This window comes from Haematobia irritans, chromosome 1 (assembly GCF_050003625.1).
Source record: "Haematobia irritans isolate KBUSLIRL chromosome 1, ASM5000362v1, whole genome shotgun sequence".
Classification (NCBI taxonomy): Eukaryota; Metazoa; Arthropoda; class Insecta; order Diptera; family Muscidae; genus Haematobia; species Haematobia irritans.
Genome location: NC_134397.1, coordinates 143,613,704 through 143,635,124, shown reverse-complemented (window position 1 = coordinate 143,635,124; position 21,421 = coordinate 143,613,704). Strand labels below are relative to the sequence as shown.

At 33.1% G+C, this 21,421-nt stretch overlaps 1 protein-coding gene across 1 annotated transcript in view; it reads left to right on the top strand.

Annotated features, from left to right (window-relative positions):
* Positions 1-21,421, top strand: part of LOC142221942 (uncharacterized) — a 618,143-nt gene that overhangs the window by 526,396 nt on the left and 70,326 nt on the right. Inside the window, exon 7 of the mRNA XM_075291829.1 lies at positions 11,694-11,923. Within this exon, the coding sequence (XP_075147944.1) occupies positions 11,694-11,923 (230 nt within the window). The remainder of the gene's footprint in view (positions 1-11,693; positions 11,924-21,421) is intronic.

Sequence of the window (21,421 nt, the reverse complement as noted above, 5' to 3'; positions counted from 1 at the left end):
GGATAGGGTTAAAACTAATCCTTGAGAACGCTCAAGAATATGAATAGGGGAATAGTATATAAAACAAATTTTTAACGTTACTTGACGGAGTAAACCGACTTCACGTACCGAAATTCAGCCGGATCGAGAGGAATATAATATCACGACTCTTACGAAGTCATATGGGGGCTTTATGTACCCTACGGAAATGGTTCAGCCCAAGGCCCGGTACAGGATTAGTTCCTGATGTGCATGGATCAGTACTAGTTCTGGTCAAAATGTATGGAAGTAACCGTTCATTTCAACTTTAGGACCCGACTTGGACTCATTCCACGACCTGAGACAACTTATCTCCAGATCCCCAGATTTGACCTCCGGAGCTCTTGGAGGAGCAAAATTCATCTGATCCGGTTGAAATTTGATACGTGGTGAAATTTGGTACATTGTGCTAGTATATGGCCGCTAACAACCATGCCAAAATTGGTCTATATCGGTCTAAAGTTATATATAGCCGGTCCCCAAAAATAATCTACCAAAATTTTATTTATATAGAAAATTTTATCAAGATTTTATTTCTATTGAAAATTTTGTCAACATTTTATTTCTATAGAAAATTTTGTCAAAATTTTATTTCTATAGAAAATTTTGTCAAGATTTTATTTATATAGAAAATTTTGTTAAAATCTTATTTCTATAGAAAATTTTATTAAAATTTTATTTCTATAGAAAATTTTTATCAAAATTTTATTTCTATAGAAAATTTTGTAAAAATTGTTTTTTTTTTTAATGACTACTCCTTCGAGGCGTTACATACATATGCACAAACTTATTATACCCTGTACCACAGTAGTAGTAGTAGTAGTAGTAGTAGTAGTGGTGAAGAATATAAATAGAATTGCAGCTTAAAGGCATCCTAGTATAGTTCTTCGCTTATTTGGCTCCGGATCAATACCAAAATCATTAGTGGAAAGACCAAATGTTTGAAACTGAGCAAGCATTTTTTTCATTGTACACATGGGTAAAATCACCTTCATTTCGATACCAAGTCTAAATGAAATTCTAAATGGATTCATAATCAAATTAATGCTCTACCGCCTCTACCGGAGTGCTGTCCATTTGGGGGGTACCTCGAGGTACACACATTAACAATTGCATATGTATTAATTAAAGTACCTATGTGGTCTGATATCATGCTCTCCTGTCATTACATATCCATTCGATTTCACTTTATAATTATTACTTGGTATTATTGGATGATCTGAAACGTACATGAACAGAATTTAAATGTAATTTCATCATTATAATCGTTGTCATGGAGATGGGAGATTTTGTAGAAATTTTTAAATGTGGGTATTTGAATTTTACTTACTTAGGCTTTTAGTCACACAATTAGAGGTGTGCTCGTGACACGAAATTATCGTGACTCACAAAAATGTTCGTGATTCATGCGTGAGTTTTGAGTCACACTGTTGACAACGGCGTGAGTGTGTGTGAGCGTGATTAACTAACCAAATGTCGTGCGTGAGCGTGAGTCACGAAAACAATATCTTCGTGAGCGTGTGTGAGTAACGATTTTCGGAAAAATACGCTCACGAAAATAATCCCGCTCACAAACATAAAACGCCTACGAGTTGAATTTGTTTACAATTTTAATGATACCTAGGATGTTAAGAGTTTAATAATTCTCTCGATTTTGATCACGCTCATGTTTACAGACACGTCCCTCAGGTAAATTACTCATAAAATTATTTGTGAGTCACGATATTTTTCGTGAGTTAAGACATTTTCGTGAGGGAGTAAAAACTTTGTTTTCGTGAGCATGCGCGAGCGTGAGTCCTACCAAACAATATCGGGTGTGAATATGCGTGAGTGTGATTAAAATATTACTCACGTGCACACCTCTACACACAATACAGCTGTGAATTTATAATTTGCATGAACATTTTATCTTTTACCTGTGGTGCAGGTAAAGAGCACTCAGTTTGGTGTCAATAATCTTCAAAATGTAAATTTATTAAATAAATGAAAGCTTTCTTTCAACAGCACAGATATTTTTATGAAGTTCTTTAGTAAAGAAAACAGAATATTGCTATTAGATATAGGGTAATTTTTAATTGATCCAATTTTTGGCAAAACCAATATTAATGGAAGACTTCCGTTGTGAATTGCTTTGCAATAGACTCGAAGGCCTTGTAATAAATTATTTCTTGATTTCGATATATACGAAAATGTAAACTCCACAAATTGTTTCAAATGATTTGAGCATCAATATATATTGGAGTCAATGTGGGGGGGGGGGGGGGGGTCTAAAAATTTAAAATACTTAAAATTTTACTCATGGGTGGGATTATACTCGTATTGGTAGTAGAGGTGTGCACGTGAGTAATATTTTGCTCCCGCTCACGCACACTCGCGACGGAAAAATCTTATTCACGCACACTCACACACGAAATTTTTTGGTAAGACTCTCGCTCACGAAAAGAAAATTTGTACTCACGCACGAAAATCTTTTAAATGTCGTGCCTCACGAAAAATGTCGTGACTTACGAAAAATGTCGTGACTCACGAAAAACCTCGTGACTTACGAATAATTTTATGAGTAATTTACCTATAGAACCTGACTGAAAACATGAGTATGTGTAAAATCGGGAGCGTTAAAAAACTCTTTACACCTAGGGTGTCACTAAATTTATAAATGAATTCAACTCGTAAGAATTTTATGTTCGTACGCGGAATTATTTTCGTGAGTGTGTGTTTTCCAAAATTCGTTACTCACGCACACTCACGAAGATATTATTTTCGTGACTCACGCTCACGCACGACATTTGGTTGGTTAATCACGCACACTCACGCCGTTGCCGTCAAGGTGATTCACGATCCACGCGTGAGTCACGAAAATTTTCGTGAGTCACAACAATTTCGTGTCACGTGCACACCTCTAATTGGTAGGCTGGTGCCAAATTTTTATTGAGAGGGCAAATTAAAAATGCGTAATATCTTTTCACATTTTTGACAATTTATTTCGACAAAATTGTAACAGCCCAGCTAAAAAAATTGGAAGTTGTTCCACAAAAATTTATTTTAAAGCATATCCCAGAATCCCCCATCGAGTTATTTCCACTTCCGATGCAGTCCTTTTGGACAAGTGCACAAACATTTCTCCTAAAGTGCATCTTGGGGTCCCCCAATGATTTTTTTCTACTTCCGATGCAGTCCTTGTGGACAAGTATTAGATAGAACGCAATCAGGCTATTTGAAGTGCAAATTTTGTATAATTAAATTTTACAAAAAATAGAAAACTAATAAAAAACTATAAAAATAGAAATTAATAAAAAAAGTAAAAAAAAAAATAAAAAAAATAAATTTCATCCCCGCTGGGATTTGAACCTGTGCCGTTTGACTTTTTCGCTTCCATTGAAGTTCGTTTGAGAAGGTTTTGCAAATTACGAGAATTTTAAATTTTTTTTGTTGATTTTTAATTGAAAAAAAAAAAAAAAAAAATATATATATATATATATATATATATATATATATATATATATATATATATATATATATATATATATATATATATATATATATATATATATATATATATATATATATATATATATATATATATATATATATATATATATATATATATATATATATATATATATATATATATATATATATATATATATATGAAAATATATGCCGAAAATAAAAAAAATAAAAACGATGCATGACATAAAAAAAAATAATTTTTTAGAAAAATATTTGAGAAAACAAATTGCCGCTGGTGCGATTTGAACCTGCGTTTCTTATTTTTTCGTTCATACTAATAAAAAACATCTCGAGAAGCAATTAGAATGTTATTCCTTGGTGTCGTATTACGACCATATCACAAACATTTGAATTGACCTTTCGACGCTTTATGTTCAGTGGCGTTTGTGACTGAGTGTGCTAAGGCGTTCTGTTATGGTGCCAAGAAACCCAGGTTCAACCCCTGGTCGGTGCGAAAAAGTTGTTCAAACTGTAAGAATTAGAAATTGGTTAAAAAAATGAAAAAAGTGAAATTGGTTAAAAATTTTTTTTTTCGCTTTTTAAATTTCTTCATTCAAATTAACTTCCATGGCACAACTTCTAAAGCAATGCAAAGGATCCAAAAAGGGAGTACTTCCGTCCTATGACAAGCCCATGTTAAATTCATTGGATATGATCCAAGTTTGCACTACTTCCGGATCACAGATTGGGGATCCAAACTACTTTTTTGGAAGCTCTTTTTTTGCTGGGAGACTCATTAATTGAAGTTTTGTCCATCCCTAGGCACTACTTTTTCCATTCTTCTGGCAACATTCCAGCAAAAAAAGAGCTCCCAAAAAGTAGTTTGGATAGCCAACTTGTGATCCGGAAGTAGTGCAAACTTGGAGCATGGGCCTTTTATTGGACGGAAGTACTTCATTTTCAGATCTTTTGCATTGTTTTAGAAGTTATGCCTTGGAAATTCATTTTAATGCAGAAATTAAAAAAAAAACAAAATTTTTTCACCAATTTCACTTTTTATTTTAATCTATATTTTTTTATTACACTTTTATATTCTAAATATCTAATTTTTTTCAATTTAAAAAACTTTTCCTCTGACGGGAGTTGATCCTGAGTTTAAGTTTAACTACTTTTCGAGATGTTCTTTGCAAGTATGAATGATAAAATAAAGAAAACAGGTTCAAATTTTGCCAGCGGTAATTTTTTATCAAATATTTTTTCAAAAGATTGTTTTTATATTCTATATTTGGTATATTTTTGTAGAAATATATCTTTTTCATTTAAACTCAATAAAAAATTCACAATTCTACTAATTTGCAAAACCTTCGCAAAAGAACTTCCATGGATGTTAAAAAGTCAAAAGACACAGATTTAACTTCCCGCGTGTGTGAAATTTTTAATTTTATTTTCATTATTTTTATACCCTCCACCATAGGATGGGGGGTATATTAACTTTATCATTCCGTTTGTAACACATCGAAATATTGCTCTAAGACCCCATAAAATATATATATTCTGGGTCGTGGTGAAATTCTGAGTCGATCTGAGCATGTCCGTCCGTCCGTCCGTCTGTTGAAATCATTCTAACTTCAGAACGAAACAAGCTATCGACTTGAAACTTGGCACAAGTAGTTGTTATTGATGTAGGTCGGATGGTATTGCAAATAGGCCATATCGGTCCACTTTTACGTACACAGAGAATACAGATTGGTTGTGATAACCGAATTTATTGCCAACCTCCTTTTGGCAGTTGCACCAACTATCTGTTGGCAGTTGTGTCGCCCGACAAATTCGGTCGACTCAATCGAATTGTGGGAAATCCAACTAATACTATAAATGGAGTTGGTTGTATCAGACGATGGAATTGGTCCTTGTTCCCCTCTTCATTTGGTTGTGTCACCCAACTTTAATAGCACTATAACCGAATAAAAAAAATTAATTACATTTAAATTTTATTTTATTTTTATATTTAGTTTAAAACATTTAAATATTTGTATTAAAGATGTATAGCTAAATACAATATATGATAACAAATTAATGTCCTTAAAATGTTTTAGCTGTTGGCCACACAAAATTTAATACACAGCCCATTATGACCTTTAGTTGAAAGTCTACTTTTGTTTTAAATATTAAAAGGCATAAAAATGGACCCGTGTTATCAGTTTGTGCATATAAGTTATTTTTGGTCGATGTAGGATGGTCGCTATAAGTTATGTTGGTCTGTTCCTACACACAAAAATTTTTTTCTCTGATTCAATCACCAAATTAATTGATCCAATTAATTTTTTAATTGAAATGTCTTCAATCACGAAAATGATAGTATCAATCACTGTTTTAATTGGGCATAGAAAAAATTCTTGATTAAAAAATTAATTGATTTTTTCAGCAAAATTCAATTAATTTTTTAATTGATTCAATTAAAAATTTAATTGATGTTGATTGCAAAACGCAATTAATTTATTAAGATAATTATTTTTAAAAAGGTAACTATTTTTAATTACTTAGTTAGATTGGCTTAGAGTTTTTATTTGGATTAACAAATGATTGTTTGAAATACATTTTTAATTAAAAAAGTAAAAAAAAAAATCAGCACTTTTTTTAACTGAATTAGTCTTCCGAATTTGATTAAAAAGTTAATTGTATCAATTAATATTTTAATTAAACATTTTAAAAATTTCAATCATTGACTTAATTAACTTAATGTTTCTATCACGATTAAAAAGTTAATTGTATCAATTAATTTATTAATTGAAAAAATGTTCAACTTCAATTAACTTTTTAATTGGAAATATTTTGGTGATATTTTTTTCTGTGTACAGACTCGTTTGGACAAGCTAGCCAATTTTGAAACCACAAGTGATGAACTTCTTATTGCTGAGTGCCTCCCGATAGTGTGTTAGGAATTATGAAAAAAAAAATAACTTTTGAGTGTTCGGCCGAATCTGGCCCACGACCCTTAGTATCCATTTGGGTCCGTTGTACAACGTTGGCATATTGGATTATTGTTTAAAAATAAATCAAATAATATTAGTTAGATTTTGGTGCACTCATGTTTATAAAAACAGTTAAGAATCTACCACTTTATTCACTGCGACATCTCTTTGAGGTTCCCAGTAGACAATGAATCCTGGATATATATCATTAAATCCGATTGGGGTGTGGTACGCATGATTCTTTGTGCCCTATAATATACATAAATTATCCACTTCAATATCATGTGTATCTTTTACTTACGTCCATTATTCTCTGTCGGACATCATCAAAAGAATATCTTAGACGGCATTGTGGATGCCAATAAAATTTGCAGAGGCTTAAAAATCGTCCGTTGTGATGCTTAATTTGAAAGAAAAAATATTTTCTTTGAGCACCAAATAATTAACAAAAATTTAAGTGACATTTGAAAATATTTCGAATAGGATTCGGTTGTGAATACTGATTGTCAGTGCTGATTACTAAATGACGGTTACGAAATTTATTTAAAGTTGGTCGTGCCAACAGAATTTAAAACAAATGCAACAAAATACATAGATTTTGTTGCTTCAACCATTTGTCTGGTATCACAAACGGAATTCTATTGAAATGATTGCCAAATGATAGTTAGCATAAAAAAATGATTGCATTAAAGGAAATAGATTGACACAACTAATATATAATTCTAAATGTAGAATTTTCATGATTTAGAACCGATTTCCAACCAAACTGTTCTCTGTGTGTATAGCCCCCCATATAAACGGACCCCCAAATTTGGGTTGCGAGGCCATATAAACCGATCCCCAGATTTGGCTTTCGGAGCCTCTAAGAGAAGCAAATTTCATCAGATCCGGCTGAAATTTGGTACATTGTGTAAGTATATGGTCTTTATCAACCATGCCAAAATTGGTCCACATCGGTCTATAATTATATATAGCCCCCATATAAACCGATACCCAGATTTGGCTTGCGGAGCCTCTAAGAGAAGAAAATTTCATCCGATCCGGCTGAAATTTGGTACATGGTGTTAGTATTTGGTCTCTAACAACTATGCAAAAATTGGTCTAGATCGGTCAATAATTATATATAGCGCCCATATAAACTGATCATCCGATTTGGCTTGCGGAACCTCTAAGAGAAGCAAATTTCATCCGATCCGGCTGAAATTTGGTACATGGTGTTAGTATATGGTCTCTAACAACAATGCAAAAATTGGTCCACATCGGTTCATAATTATATATAGCCCCCATATAAACCGATCCCCAGATTTGACCTCCGGTGCCTTATGGAGAAGCAAAATTCATCCGATCTGGTTGAAATTTGGTACGTGGTGGTAGTATATGATATTTAACAACCATGCCACAAGTGGTCCATATCAGTCCATAATCATATATAGCCCCATATAAACCGATCCCGAGATTTGGTTTTGGAGCCTCTTGGAGGAGCAAGTTTCATCCGAGTCAGTTGAAATTTGGTACATTGTGCTAGCATATGGCCGTTAACAACCATGCCTAACTAGGTTCATATCGGTCTATAGTTATATATAGCCCTCAGATAAATCGATCGCCAATCACACAAAAATTGGTCCATATCAAGTTCATTATTGTATATAGCCCCCATATTTCAATTCTGGCTCCCTACGTACCGTGCAAAAGTCCATATCGATTCGTAATTATTTGTAGACTTACATACCTTTTTGTCTAATATATACCACGTGTGGACTAACTCACAATTTAGAAAACGATTTAAGATACCACAACCCTAGTAATTTGATTGTGTATAACAGTCTTTCGTAGAAGTTTCTAAGCAATCCATGGTGGAGGGTACATAAGATTCGGCCTGGCCGAACTTATGGCCGTTTATACTTGTTTTTCATTCCAATTTTTTTTTTCATTGCTTGTCATAAAATCTGATATATTTGCTATAAAAGACAATTATTTAAAACTAAGGGGAATTTTCGTTTCTCTAAAATTTCGTTCCGAAGGGAAACATTTCTTTTATATGTGTGTGAACCACGGTAGTGGGTATCAAAGGTTTGGCCCGGCCGAACTTGCTGTCTGTATATTTGTTTGCTATTAATCTGTTTTTCAAAAATTTTTTTGTGTTATAAAGTGTTAAAAGGATTATAAATATTGTCGTATACAAATCTTTGGGATCTGAAAACTATTTGTTATAAACAGTGTAGGGTGTTCGAAACGAGGACTTTTACAACATCACATGCAATCCAGTAACGATTAAAATCTCAATCACTCTAACTTTAGTCGCTTCGATGGTATTTAATATAACCTTCATAGGTAGTTATACGGAACACAAACATATACCAAACTAAATTGAGTCGTACATAAAGATATATTTGAATTTAATAATAAATATGACATTATCTGTATGTCAACTTTGGACCAATATATCACCTGATATAGTTTTTATTTAAATATGTATGTACGAAAAAAGTCAACAATAAATTGTATACCTACATATATATTTAACTAACGAATATTTGTTTTTTTCTCTTTCTTCTTTTCTTCTCATATTTATTATTTATCTATTTCAATATGGTTTACGGGTGAATAATTTTGGCTGGAAAAATAATATCAACAACAACTACCATCATATCAACAACTAAACGGTGCAAAATAACATGAACAACGACACATCACCAAAATATCATCAACAATGACAATTTCATCATACACACACAATTGAAATGAAAATAACTTTATGGGAATATATTAATAATTTTTAACGCGCTTTTATGCCATGTCAACAAATATGATGATGGGATGTACGTATATATTTTTTTTTGTACCCAAAACCAACAACAACAAATTTCGATGAAATGGAAATAAAAAAAATTAAAAATATGAATGAACGAATCCTTTTGGGCTTTGCCGCTGAAATGATAACAAAAAAATACAACACATATTCTATGCGGATATCCTTGTGTTCTCTAAAAAAAACAACAAATATCAAAAACAAAATGATCAATGAAAATATGCAATAAAAACTTGCTGCCACACACACACACTCACACACGCCTTTACTATGCCACATTCCCATGTATATAAATCCTTACAAATACACAATCCCATATGAATTTTGCATCTATACTTGTATCTGTGCAACCATTTCCGTTAACGTTTTGCGGCTCTTGACGTATCCGTTTGGTCTGTTTTTTTCCACGTGTGTTTTTCATATGTTGTATGATAAATTATTTTCTGGAAAACAAACAATAAAACTTTCATACATACGTTCGTTCACTATGCAATAAAAAACTTGCCAACGTCAACAAAAACAATAATATTTTTTTTTTTTGTTTTTGTTTTTTTTTTTTTTGTGTTATGAAATTTCGATGGGGAAAACGTCACGTAAAACCTGAAAACAAACAAATGCGTGGACAACATCAACAACAACAACACAAACAAAAAACCCAACCAAAACAATTGGTGTTTTTGTTCATGGTTTGGTAACTCTTTGTGTGCGTGGGTGTGTTGGCATGTGCAAAAACACTCTCTCGTTGTTTATACACATGACAAAATATGTGTGATGAAATGTACATACATATACACACTCGCACTCTCCCCACATCAATGCAAACAAAAAATAAACACAAACGCCTATATGCTTACTTACTGCTGGTGTTATACCCACAACATTGCTGGCTGGCTGGCCGACCACCTGCCCAATAATGACAACGGCCAAATGACTGTGGCGATGATCTATGTTGCCTTTAACCATTTTGGTTGCTGTTTCATACTGTTCAACTGCGATTGAAATGATGACAATCAACACCAATGTGTGGTCGGAATAATGAAAAACAAAAACGAACGCTTACCTTTGTATATTCATATGGATGTGTGTCTTATCCACATTTGTGTGGCATTTCATCAACATTTCGCTGTATTGTTTTGGAAACATTTGCTATTTAAAATGAAAATCCTTGCACTACACATGGTGTTTAAACAACAATAACGATGCTGATGTTTTCTATGGTTACATATATGGCCTCAATTGTCTATATTGTATATTTATTTGGTTTACCCCGATATATCCTCGGCCTTGCCATTTCTAAATCCTTTCGTAAAACCATCACCATCACCGTTTTATACATGAAAATCCTGATGCGGATACTCGTTTCGTTATACTCTTGGTATTTGTTTGACTTAAAATCTCGATGTCACACAATGGATTTGGTGGGGGTTTGTTTATCTGCTTTTTGATGAAAATCTATTCACATACACCCACCCAATAAAAAAACACACACACACACAAAAACAATGCACCTGCTGTTGGTTACTGTTAATCCTGATGTGTCGCTCATTACGATTGCTTTCGTTTACATTTCTCTTTCACTCTCGCCTCAATGATCTGAATGGGTGATGTGATGGGGGTGCTCATATGGATGTGTATGTATTTCTGTATTGGTTGTAATCCATTCACTCGACTCGACTTAAATTGTTTCTGTCATGAAACATGATTTGGTAACTGCTCTTGCTCTTCCTCTCGTTCTCCCACTCATTCTCTAATTCTCTTTCTCTCCCTATTACACATCTGATATTGTTGGGTAAATACTTTGTCGTAATTGTGTTGATGTGAATGCTTTGTGATGGATGGGTGGTTTGGTTCGTTCGTTCGTTGCTACTTGGTTAACATTAACCATTCAAAACATACGCGGGCCCTATATTCTCTTGTTTGTTTTCTATTATTTTTGTTGCTGCTCATATGGCAACAACGATATCAACGTCAAAATGTCCACATTTTGGGCACATTTCATCGTATCCTGTTTGCTTATTGTTGTATGGTTATGGCCTTCTATCTTGTTTGCCTTGGCTGGGCTGTTATCCTGGCTGTCATATCCTCTTCTCATTTTTTTTTGTCATGGCAATCTTATGCTTATCCTGATTAAATAAATCTGTCATACAAAAAAAAAAAAAAAAAAAAAACCAAAATACAAATACCAAACGTAAATAATATCCTTTTGCTTAACACCCTACTAAACACAAAAACAATTTTTTTGGGCAAATACATCCTGATTTTTCAAACAAAATTTAATATATCTAACAAATTATGAAATATCCCTCTTCAAACCCCTTTCCCTTTTTACAAATATGTCCCTCACAACCATAATTTATTTTCTTACTTCTACACGGGGGGCCATTCTTCCATATTTGTGTTTTCGTTTTTTTTTGTCATTTCTTCTGTTGTACTACCAAATCTAGGTCATTTGGTTTAAGGACACCATGCAATTGGATACCACCGAACGTCATATTATGGAGAATCGTGGCTCACGTCATACGCTGATTATACGTAAAGTGCATCCCCAAGATTTTGGTAATTATTCGTGTGTGGCTGAAAATCAACTTGGCAAGTCACGTAAAACTTTACAGCTGAGCGGTAAACCAAATGTGCCTGTATTCAATTCCCCACCAGTCAGTCAGTATAAGGACCGGTAAGTAACTAGGTTAAGCTGTATGGTATTGTCTCTTATTCTACCATAAGTGTGTAGAGAGATGAGTATATGTGTGTGTGTCTGTATGTGAGTGCTCATGTATTATTGGCTGTTACTCCTGGTGGTGATTGTTTTGGTCTTGGTGTTTTTTGTTGTTCTTACTGGTGGTTTCGAGTCCAATTAGTATCACCACTTGATGGGCATCCTACAGATTGTATATAAATTTCATTGTACAAACGAGAGAGAGTTTATCTCGTGCGTTTTATTTTGTGTTGTCTTATTTTTTTCCCTTCCATTTCAAAAGTTGTAATCAATGGCATACATTCGTTTATAAAAATCATTTTGTGAATGATGTGTTTTATTTTTCGTTGGTTTGTTCCTTGCCTGCTATGTTGGATTAATCTGGCGTACATGTTACAAATGTATGTAAAGGACATAATCACCTTAACTGGTTTTTACACAAGCTGCTGTTTCCTTTTTTTTGTGTACTTACACACTGGACTGTTTAAACCTTGATATGCTTATGTACAGTGTGTGGCCAACAATTAAGGACGATGTAGAATTTCAGTGGTAATATTAATCCTTAGAAGTAAAATACTCTTTATGATAAAGGAGAACAGCATTTAAGCAGCAAATTTGTTAACATGTTTTTGTTTCGGCTTTTATTTACAAAATAAAAGAACGGCACAATTTTGAAACATTTCATTTATTGCAATTTTATAATTATTTATTTTATTTCAATTACTCTGTATAATGGCTTTGTAAGAATGGGCCTCAGGAAAATATGGCCCAAACCCCAAATTTCATAATGAATAAAATCTCATGGAATATGAGTCCAAACAAAATATAATTAAAGCATTAAAATCGATTCCAAAGTAATATCAGTGTTCATTTTCACTCTTGATTTAAATGACCGTGTGAAAATGAATCCCACCTGAACGAAAAAATATGATATTTTCAAATCCAAAATTAAATATGTAATTTGTACACACTTAGCCTTATTAAAAAGGAACAACATATGTCACTCACTATTCGCGTTGCCACTTTGGATTCTGTTCATAGGATGAAGTCTCTTACTTGACCGAAGACCGATTTGGGCTCGATGGAAGAAAATCTTAAATCTTTGTAATCGCGCTTTAGACTCTGTCCATAGGACAAAACCTTAAACCCCAATCAAGAGCTGTCGACCCTTATCGTTTTCAGATCGCTTTAGCCCACTTTGGATCTATCTATAGGAGAAAATCTAACTGAAGTTTGAAAATCGAAGCCAAACTAAAGTTATGGCTTATTTTCTCTTTTGATTTAAAAGATCGTGTGAAATTGAACCCTACTGAAGGAAAAATAGGAGGATAGCCTCACATGAAAACAATTCCTAAAAGGAGATATGCACTGAAAAAAATATTTACGTGATATTAAAGTTAAATTTACATGTCTTTAAACTAAGGCAAATTTTCCTTAAAGTAAAGAAACACATTTTTGATTTAAAGAAATCGTCCTTAAATTAACTGAAATATTGAATCTTTCGATTTAAGATAAAAACGCTTCAAATATATGCTAAGACTTATTTTGAGGATTTAGCATCTTTGGCTTAAAGTTTTTTGTTTTTTTGGAATTAAGAAAATATTTTTTACTTCGAAGTATACGTCATAATTTGGATTTTTAACGTGGCATTTGTTTGTACGTGAACAGCTTTATTAATATACCAGAAAAATCTATCTAGATTTAAAGTCAGAGAGGTCGCAATAAATGTCCTTAAAGAACCCGCATCTTTGGCTCGGAATCAATACCAAAATCTTTAAAGGAAGGTCAAAATCTTTGGATCCAAGTAAACTTTTTTTGAGTGTGGGTTTTATTTTAAATTTATGGAGGTAATGAAATGAAGGTATATCCCAAGAAGGATACAAATTTGGTGTTTTGTTTTACATTTAATTTTTTGGGGTCCCATTTCAATTAGATTTTGGGGCTCATATTCGTAGCACCCAGTATTATACCTACACACCAAAAAATTTCACGAAAATTTTTCCAATTAAAATTTTAATTGAGTTTTAAAAAATATTCAATTAAAAATTTAATTGATTCAATAAATTTTTTAATTGAAACAAAAATCAATCACAAAAATAATAGTATCAATTAATTTTTTAATTGGATCAATTAACTTTTTAATTGACCTTCAATTAATTTTTTAATTGATACTATCATTTCTGTGATTGAAGACATTTCAATTAAAAATTAATTGGATCAATTAATTTCGTGATTGAATCAGAAAAAAATTTTTTGTGTGTAGTAAAATAGAATAAATTTTATACGTTTGTCAAACTGGGGCCAAATCACCGCAGTCGAAATCGAGTACTTCGTCTTCGTAATGTAGTTTACGCGGATCACCGCAGTCGTTATCGAATTGTTTCTACTCGAAGTTGAACACGATAGGTAGCATGCTATCGAAAACGAAGTATGTAGTGATTTTTGAGCAGAAAAAAGGTGAACAAAAAGAAACAAGTATTTGGTGAAAATGAAAGTATTATTTATATATTTTGGCGAAATACATTTAAGAAAATGTAATATTACTTGCATTTAGGGAAACGGAACAAAGAAAGGAATGCTCAGTAGCCGCTTCAAAAAACTCTTTTTTTCAAGAACGTTTTTAAAAGCTTCTTTTGATAGACGAAAGCGTCTTTTAAATCTATGGATGTTAAAACACAATTAGTTAAAAGCACTCACTTCAAAATAGAATCACTTACAGGCAATGCTAAACGACTGATTTTGTCTCGAATATTTTTCCTTATTAATGCCACTTTGTACTCATCCTCTGAATCCGAAGACGAGGAAAACAAAAACAGATGGATTCATAATAATTTTTACACATATACATATTTTGATCACAAAAAGTTATTTTGAAATCATCTTTTGCATCCTATTTCTTATTACCATATGTTTACAGCAATGTAAAAAAAAGTAGTAGTAGAAATGTTTCTCGATACGAAACAGAACTCGATGACGAATGCGGTGATTTGGCCCCTGGTCTAAAACTAATGGGTTTTCATATATTAAGGCCGGTACTATGTTCTCATTTCGCGTTAACTCCATTGATACACACTTTCTTTGTCGTCGAGATTTCAACAAGTTTAGAAGAACAGTTATATGTTTGTTTTCATGTATAATTTTGGTTATTTCAGAAAAAACAATCGCGAACATAAAGTGATTTTCAACTCGAAAACCAAACATAGTATCGACCTTAAGTTCAAAAAACTTCTTGGGTGTCAAAATTTCAGCATATCTATAGAAGTGAATTTTGGGATGTACATATATAAAAAAGGATTATTTTGGTGGAAATTTAGATTTTTTTTTTAATATTCAAGCAAAATTAAGAAAGTCGCAAATATTCAAAATTAAACATTTTGTAAAATTTGATTATGAACTTGATGATCATTTTGATGTCGCGACTATTGAATTTTTTTTTTTGGGAGCCACCGTGGTGCAATGGTTAGCATGCCCGCCTTGCATACACAAGGTCGTGGGTGCGATTCCTGCTTCGATCCATTTCTGAGGGTATCAAAACTTCTCTAAGTGGTTCACTGCAATGTGGAACGCCGTTTGGACTCGGCTATAAAAAGGAGGTCCCTTGACATTGAGCTTAACATGGAATTGGGTAGCACTCAGTGATAAGAGAGAAGTTCACCAATGTGGTATCACAATGGACTTAATAGTCTAAGTGAGCCTGATACATCGGGCTGCCACCTAACCTAACCTATTGACATTTTTAAGAGTTGTCATCATTAAAAACTACATTGCATTGTCTTTTCATAATTGCAATTTTCGTCTTCAAAGTTGATTTATAAATTTTCGTCAAAGTCGATTAATTAATTTTGGCCAAGTTTGATTAGCCTATTGAACTTAAAAACAAAAATCTTAAAAAAAAAAATTGATTAATCGAATAACAAAGGGTCGACTTGGACTTAAAACAAATACTCTACTAATCAATTTCGACTCTTTTATCTCTAGAAAGTATCCTATTATTCATTCTTTACACTGTATTCTGGTATTTTACATGGAGAATTTATTTGTTGTTGGTTTCGGACAGGTACAACTTAATTACCCGAACCATGAAACAAGCAAAAACCATTCGAACCTCTGAAGATTGCTGACCAACTCGTCGTTACGTGTGTGATTTATCAAATGTTTGTGATATGCCAGAGAAGAAGATACTTCATATTGACTCAGAAACCACACTGGCACGTTTTGTCCAACATACGTGTATTAATGAAGTCTTTGATTTGTTAATTTATTTTAGGGTATTAATTAAGGAACATTAGGAAATTTAAAGAGAGATGGAGAGGAGGATAATTAGCCTGAGTTACAAAAAAAATGTGGGAAAATTTTTATTAAGAAACATATGAACGTTTGCTTAATTAACCAATTATCAAATCTGAAATTGAATGGGAATATCAATTAAGAACTATGCGAAAATATTCACAAATTATTAACGTTCTCTTAGTTTTTCGATGCTAATTATAAACTACACTGGCCCTTGAAAGAAAGCTTTAGTTAAGCGACTTTAAATCAAGGGTTAAAGAAAATAAAATCAAAAGTCAGCCGGTACATATATACATGTATATGTCGTGATATTTTAATCTAAACCAATATGATCATTATTTATCACGTTTTCGAAGTATAATAAAAGATGCTAGAAACTTAATTGAATTGAGCTTTTTTTTCACATTCAATAGAATTCGCCATTGTGCAAAAACAAAAGAGAGATGGACGGACAGAAAGCCAAGACAACACTGAAAAAAGCATGTCCGGTTCTTAAGATTTTGTCCTTACAATAATGATGTTGATATTGATTCCGATCCAAAGAAGTGGAGAATTGAAGTAAGGATACTTTTAAAACAGAATTTTTTTTTACATGGAAGTTGAAATGAAATTTTGTCCTCCAAGTGGCTCCGGAAGTCATATCTGTGGATAGCTTTGTATGGGAGCTATATATAATGATGGACCGATGTGGACCAATGCATGGTTGGTAGAGACCATATATTTACACCACGTACCAAATTTCAACCAGATCGGGTGAATTTTGCTCCTCCAAGAGGCTCCGGAAGATCGGTTTATATGGGGGCTGTATATAATTATAAACCGATATGGGCCAATTTTCACCATATATTTGCACCATGTACCAATTTGCAACCGGATCGGATGAAATTTACTTCTCTAAAAGGCTTCGAAAGCCAAATCTAGGGGTCGGTTTATATGGGGGCGATACGTCCTACATCCGGCCTACATCAATAGCAACTACTTGTGCCAAGTTTCAAGTCGATAGCTTATTTCGTTCGGAAGTTAGCGTGATTTCAACAGACGGACGGATTTTCAGTTTCAGGGAATACGGATCAAATTTGCGGCTTCTTTGACCTCAAGAAGTCAAATTGGGAGATCGGTTTCTATGGGGTTACATTAAAACATAGACACCATGAATGCAAGAAGTCAACTCGGTATATCGGTATATATGGGGGCTATAACGAAATATGAACCGATATAGCTCATTGTTAAACTTGATCTGCCTGCAGAATTGTGCGATACCTTCATTATTGAAGCATGTAGCGTGAGTACTCTGAAAAAAAGCATGTCCAAAGATTTTGTCTTTACTTTAAAAATTTTGGTATTGATTTCGAGCCAAAGAAGCGGAGAATTCAAGTAAGGATACTTTTAAGCCACAATTCTCTTTTATATTTGGGTTTTGTGTATATGCTTCTAGGAAGCAAATTTTAATTTTTCTTTTTTTCAGCTTTTTTCTTCATATGCTATCAAGTCCGTTAAAAACGAGCTAACGACAACTTTATTTTCCAAATTCTGGCTCGACTTCCAGTTGAAGTTATGCTATGTTTCAAGTAAAAACGTCTTTAAAATAAAGTGTTGAAAAACATGTCCTATATTTGAACGATTTTTTGCTTTGTAGTTAAGATGCAAAAAGACAACAAATTGAAAGACAATTTCATTAATTTTAAATATATATTTTTTTTTTTTTTGAATTATTAAAGTCATGTTGACCTCAGCCCAAAATTTTTTTCTTTCATGTTATGATACCCAGTTTTAAGGCAAATCACAAGGAAAATGCTTTATATTAGAGAAATGCGTCTTCTATGTTAAGCAAAATTTTCATTCGTATTTTAAAGACATGAAATCTTTGACCTCACGACAATATTTTTTTCAGTGTACAATAGACAGAGAAACATCTATAAAATTCGACACTAATCCAAAATATGTAGACGTTATAAAGTCAGAAATGAATATTTCGATATATTACAAGCGAGATAACAAATTTATTAAACGCATGTAATAAGTTTGCTATTATATGTTACCATACCATAGAATGGTGATGGGAATAAAAACTGTGATGTGATGGTAATGGCTATAAAACTTGTGATCGCATAAATCTTAACAACTTTCAGTGTAAAATTATATATCTATCTTTCCCAACATCAAAACAATAAATGCAGGTTTTTTAGGAGAATTTCTACTATACGACCCCATCCAGATCTGAGAATGAAGCCGCCGAGACGCACTGCCGATTTCAGTCGCCGCCGAGCAGTTTTTGCCAGTCGACGCCGCCGCCGAATTTGTCGACTCATCTCTACTTATTTAAATTAAGCATTTAATTAAAAATATCGGTTTAAATCGGAAAATGTATAAAAAAAATGTCGTATTTTCTGCCAAAATTTTGAACCACATCATCCATAATCGATCAATTTAAAGCTGCTATAATAATTTTGCAAACATTTAGCTCAGAAAATTTGAATGAAATGTAAATGTGTATAGTTTATTCTGTTTCTTATTTCATGGAATTCCACATTACCCCAATTTCAGTTTCCCTATGGTGCAATGATTGTCAAAATTTTTCTACTTTCCCATTGTTCTATGCATTTCAACGGTTGTTTTTGTTGTTGTTGTTGTTTTTTTTTTTTTGTTTTCCTAAAATCAATATTTTTAATTGATAACTTTTTCTCGCTCAGAAAATTTTATTGCGGACTAAAACAATTATTTTATACAGTTTTCTCCAATTGTAAAACTACATCAGCATTTAAATAAATCCTCTTACAATTGAGCTAAATGGGGCGAATTCCACAGAATTCTCATACTTCATATTGAGTAAAATGCCAAAAGCAAAGTAAATGAATACAAATGAAATTGCAGCATAAAGGGAAAAATTCATTTCGTACTCAATGATGATGCTCCATTTCCACAAGTAAAGAAGAGTATGCATAGCAGAATTTCGGTTGGATGGAGAATGAGGCATAAAGGATGCTGTTTACTGCAATTTCAAGTCATTGCATTTTTTTTTTCAATCATAAAGAGCAATAACTTAACTTAACTTTTTGTTTTGTTAGGATTTTGTACTCGAAGCTTTATAGTAAATTGAAGAGAATTCGCTTTGAGGGAATAGTCAAAAAAATTTTATATTACTTTTTTATACCCTCCACCATAGGATGGGGGGTATATTAACTTTGTCATTCCGTTTGTAACACATCGAAATATTGCTCTAAGACCCCATAAAGTATATATATTCTGGGTCGTGGTGAAATTCTGAGTCGATCTGAGCATGTCCGTCCGTCCGTCCGTCTGTTGAAATCACGCTAACTTCCGAACGAAACAAGCTACCGACTTGAAACTTGGCACAAGTAGTTGTTATTGATGTGGGTCGGATGGTATTGCAAATGGGCCATATCGGTCCACATTTACGTATAGCCCCCATATAAACGGACTTCCAAATTTGGCTTGCGAGGCCTCTAAGAGAAGCAAATTTCATCCGATCCGCCTGAAATTTGGTACATGGTGTTAGTATATGGTCTCTAACAACCACGCAAAAATTGGTCCACATCGGTCCATAATTATATATAGCCCCCATATAAACCGATCCCCCGATTTGGCTTGCGGAATCTCAAAGAGAAACAAATTTCATCCGATCCGGCTGAAATTTAGTACATGATGTTGGTATATGGTCTCTAACAACCATGCAAAAATTCATGGTTTATATATAGCCCCCATATAAATCGATCCCCAGAATTGGCTGCGGAACCTCTAAGAAAAGTAAATTTCATCCGATCCGGTTGAAATTTGGAATATGGTGTTAGTATATGGTCTCTATCAACCGTGCGAGAATTGGTCCATATCAGTCAATAACTATATATAACCCACATATAAACCGTTCTCCAGACTTGACCTACGGAGCCTCTTGGAGGAGCAAAATTCATCCGATCTGGTTCAAATTTGGAACGTGGTGTTAGTATATGGCCGCTAACAACCATACCAAAATTAGTCCATATCGGTCTATAGTTATATAGTCGATCCCCAATCACACAAGAATTGGTCCATATCGGTTCATAGTCATGGTTGCCACTGGAGCCAAAAATAATCTACCAAAATTTTATTTCTATAGAAAATTTTGTAAAAATTTTATTTCTATAGAAAATTTTGTTAAGATTTTATTTCTATAGAAAATTTTGTCAAATTTTTTTTTATAAAAAATTTTGTTAAAATTTTATTTCTATAGAAAATTTTGTCAAAATTTTATTTCTATGGAAAATTTTGTCAAACTGAATTATATACGTATTTAATCGGTCTTTTTTAATTTAATATATACCACGTATGGACTTACTTACAATTTAGAGGAAGAGAAGTTAGGAGGGTTTAAGATACCTTGCCATCGGCAAGCGTTACCGCAACCCAAGTAATTCGATTGTGGATGGCAGTGTTTAGAAGAAGTTTCTACGCAATCCATGGTGGAGGGTACATAAGCTTCGGCCTGGCCGAACTTACGGCCTTATATACTTGTATTTTTTTTTTTTTTTGAAAATTGCCGATTTTGGGAGGAGAAGAACCCATATTCTATTTGACCAAAATGGGCGGTAAAAGCTTGAAATGTATATGTATATGGTGGTCTATCAGAAACAAGTAAAAAAGATTTGGAGAAGTAAATAAAAAACATGTTACGGTTGAAAGAATGTATGTGCCTTTTTCCAAACAATTTTTTTTTTTAATTCTAATTTGTAGACTTTACAACTTTTAATCTAAAAAACATAGGGACACATTTTTTTCTTCTAAAATTCGTAGAATTTTGTAGAGGAAAAAATTGGGGATCCACCCAAAAACGGAACTTCTAGGTTCAAACTACTGTGGGGTCAGTCAAAATTTTGCAAAATAATAATTTGGTGGCCCATATCTGCCGAACGGTAAAAGATAATTGCACACGCACGCAAATTTTTTTGAAAAGCTTTAAAGTTCTATCCAGCAAATAAATCATCATAAATCATCGCAATCGCTTGAAACTGCGGAGTTGACAGCTAAAACAAAATTTGATATCCCCGAGGTGACCAACTTTCAACACCAACAGGTCAGCCCGTAGACCCACTTGGGACCCACAAGTTTGCAAACTTTGAGGAAAACACCTCAGATTTCACACAAAGAAAACTGAGAGAAATTATGTTGATATCTTTATCCATTCAAAAGTTA